Below are 2,188 nucleotides of genomic sequence, written 5' to 3' on the forward strand. Positions count from 1 at the left end.
GTCCAGTGGTTTACTGGCTGCCAAGCTTGGTTGGTCAGGGGCTATAAAACCAGCCGCCGGGCCACAGAGGGCTCCAGCTGCTGCCCGGAAGAGAGCCAACCAGACCTAGAGATGGAGAAGCACCTGGGTCTCCTCTTGCTCTCCCTGCTGTCCTGCCCCGTGGCTCATGCTGGTACACGGACGGAGCCACGGGCTGGGCGGGCTGCTTGTGCCGGGGCGGTAGAAAGGGCCGTGTCCTCACGGCACGCGTCTTGCAGGAGCTTTGCAGGGCCGGGTCGTAGGAGGGCAAGCAGCCATCCCCCACTCCAGGCCCTACATGGCTTATCTGAACGTAAGCTCCAACATGTTGCGTGGGGGCTTCCTGGTGGCCCCGCAGTGGGTGACGACCGCCGCTCACTGCTCTGGGTAAGTCCTTCCCCAGGCTCCCACGTCGGGCCGCTGATCTCCAAGCCAGGCCCTTCTAGGGCTGGGGGAAAGCAGCAGACACGGGGTGGTGGGGGAGCTGGGGCAAGCAGAGGAAGCGATCCGTGCTCTTTCCCACGGACTGCAGGGAAATCACCGTCCTCCTGGGAGCTCACAACATCACGGAGATGGAAGAGTCGCAGCAGTTGCTGGGGGTGGAGAGCTACCACGTCCACCCCAAATACGAGATGTTCTCAAATGATATCTTGCTGCTCAAGGTAGTGGCCGCCCATGCGAGCCCTGGCCCAGGGGGGCGAAGCGGGAGGACTTCAGGCATCTGCCGGCTGCTTCTGCTGGGGGGAGACAGGCATTCCCCTGCCCTGTCCCTCACCTAGCTCGTCTGGCAAAATTAGATGGAGATAGCCCAGCCAGAGGAAGCGCAGGGTCGGCGTCATCCTGATGCCCACTGCTGCTGCGGGGTGGGGAGGAGGAGGGGTCTCAGCTGTGCCCGCCAGGGTGGACACCACCGTCCCACGTCCCTCCAGACCACTTTGCTTGAGGGCTGGGAGTCCGACCCTGCAGGACGCCGAGCAGAGGAGAGGCATCCCTGGGGTGCTTCATGGCCCGAGCCCAGCTCAGCTCCCTCCGCCAGCTCACGGCGGAGGCTGTCCTGAAAAAGTATGTGCAGACCGTCTCCCTGCCCAAGACCAGCAGCGACGTGCCCACAGGGACCAAGTGCCTCGTAGCGGGCTGGGGCTTCGTCGACAACAAGCAGACCACGGACAAGCTCTGCGAGACCAACGTCACCATATACAGCCGCCAGAAGTGCCTCCAGTTCTACCCCTTTCTCGACGGCGGCGTGATCTGTGCGGGCAGCCCCCACCAGCTCAAGGACGCCAGCCAGGTCAGTGCCGGCGTGAGATGGGTACTGGTCCCCCTCTCAGGAGCCCTTATGGGTGCAATCATTCGGCTTGCTCCTTGGCTGCGGTATCACCCTGCAGGCCTCAGTCTTGCTGCTCGGAGGGGTACGAGCTGGTGCTGAGCCTGTCTAGACCCATCTGGACAGCGCCCGTGACTTGGGGCTGCTGCGATGGGGTGAGCAGAGCAGCGGGCGCAGTAGCGTAGATATTCATCCCTGCTGCCAGTGCATGGGAGCTAGGCCAGGGATGGACTTGGCTGCCCAGGCGGGGAGCCTGCGGATGCTGTCCCGGGCCTGCCTGACCCCAGCTCCATTCTCCAGGGCCATTCCGGCGGCCCTTTGGTGCGCAAAGGGGGGGCTGAAGGCATTGTCTCCTTTGGCAACGAATTCCCTCCTGGAGCCTACGCCCGCGTCGCCAACTATCTCCCCTGGACCCGAGAGGTCATGGGGTAGAAGATGCTCCCAGCCGAGATGCTGCCAGGACCGGCGCCGGCTTCCTTTCCCCATTTCGTTTCCCAGCAGCTAATCTCTCTCCTTCTCTGGCTGCCGATCTAGTGTCAGCCCCAGGGGGCTGGGTGCCGGGGCTCCCACCACTCCCTCGGGGAGCGCGGGATGAAGGGGAGGCTGCAAGGGGCCAATTGCCAGAGGGAGCTTCAGATCTCTCCATGGGAGACCTCCCTCCAGCCCTCGGTTTCCGCCGGCGTCAGCTGGGTCTGGGAAGCCGGTCCTGGGGCTGGCGCTAGATTCTCAAAGCAGAAGTGGAGATCTTTGCCTCGGCCCATCCGGGTCTCTTCCCTCACCCCAGGTGCTCACTCCTGCTGCTTTAATGAGTGTAACGAGCCTGACAAATAAACGCACCTGCTTCGC

At 63.5% G+C, this 2,188-nt stretch overlaps 1 protein-coding gene across 2 annotated transcripts; it reads left to right on the plus strand.

Annotated features, from left to right (window-relative positions):
- Window positions 1-2,188, plus strand: LOC109320466 (duodenase-1-like). Of its 2 annotated transcripts, XM_019550580.1 has the most exons (5): window positions 6-172; window positions 258-405; window positions 551-680; window positions 1,055-1,306; window positions 1,643-2,188. In XM_019550580.1, exons 1-5 carry the CDS (start codon window positions 112-114, stop codon window positions 1,772-1,774), a joined length of 723 nt encoding a protein of 240 aa, XP_019406125.1. In that variant the 5' UTR covers window positions 6-111; the 3' UTR covers window positions 1,775-2,188. The 2 variants fall into 2 exon arrangements, with proteins under 2 accessions (XP_019406124.1, XP_019406125.1); XM_019550579.1 differs by lacking the exon at window positions 1,643-2,188 and having other exon boundaries at window positions 1-172; window positions 1,055-1,523.

This window comes from Crocodylus porosus, unplaced genomic scaffold (genome assembly GCF_001723895.1).
Source record: "Crocodylus porosus isolate Cpor-Errol unplaced genomic scaffold, CroPor_comp1, whole genome shotgun sequence".
Classification (NCBI taxonomy): domain Eukaryota; kingdom Metazoa; phylum Chordata; order Crocodylia; family Crocodylidae; genus Crocodylus; species Crocodylus porosus.

Excerpts from the sequence above, each read along its gene's own strand:
- LOC109320466 (XM_019550579.1), top strand. The coding sequence starts at position 112 with ATGGAGAAGCACCTGGGTCTCCTCTTGCTCTCCCTGCTGTCCTGCCCC. Across the intron at positions 173-257 it reads CTGCCCCGTGGCTCATGCTG|GAGCTTTGCAGGGCCGGGTC; the intron begins GTACACGGACGG and ends CGCGTCTTGCAG. Across the intron at positions 406-550 it reads ACCGCCGCTCACTGCTCTGG|GGAAATCACCGTCCTCCTGG; the intron begins GTAAGTCCTTCC and ends CACGGACTGCAG.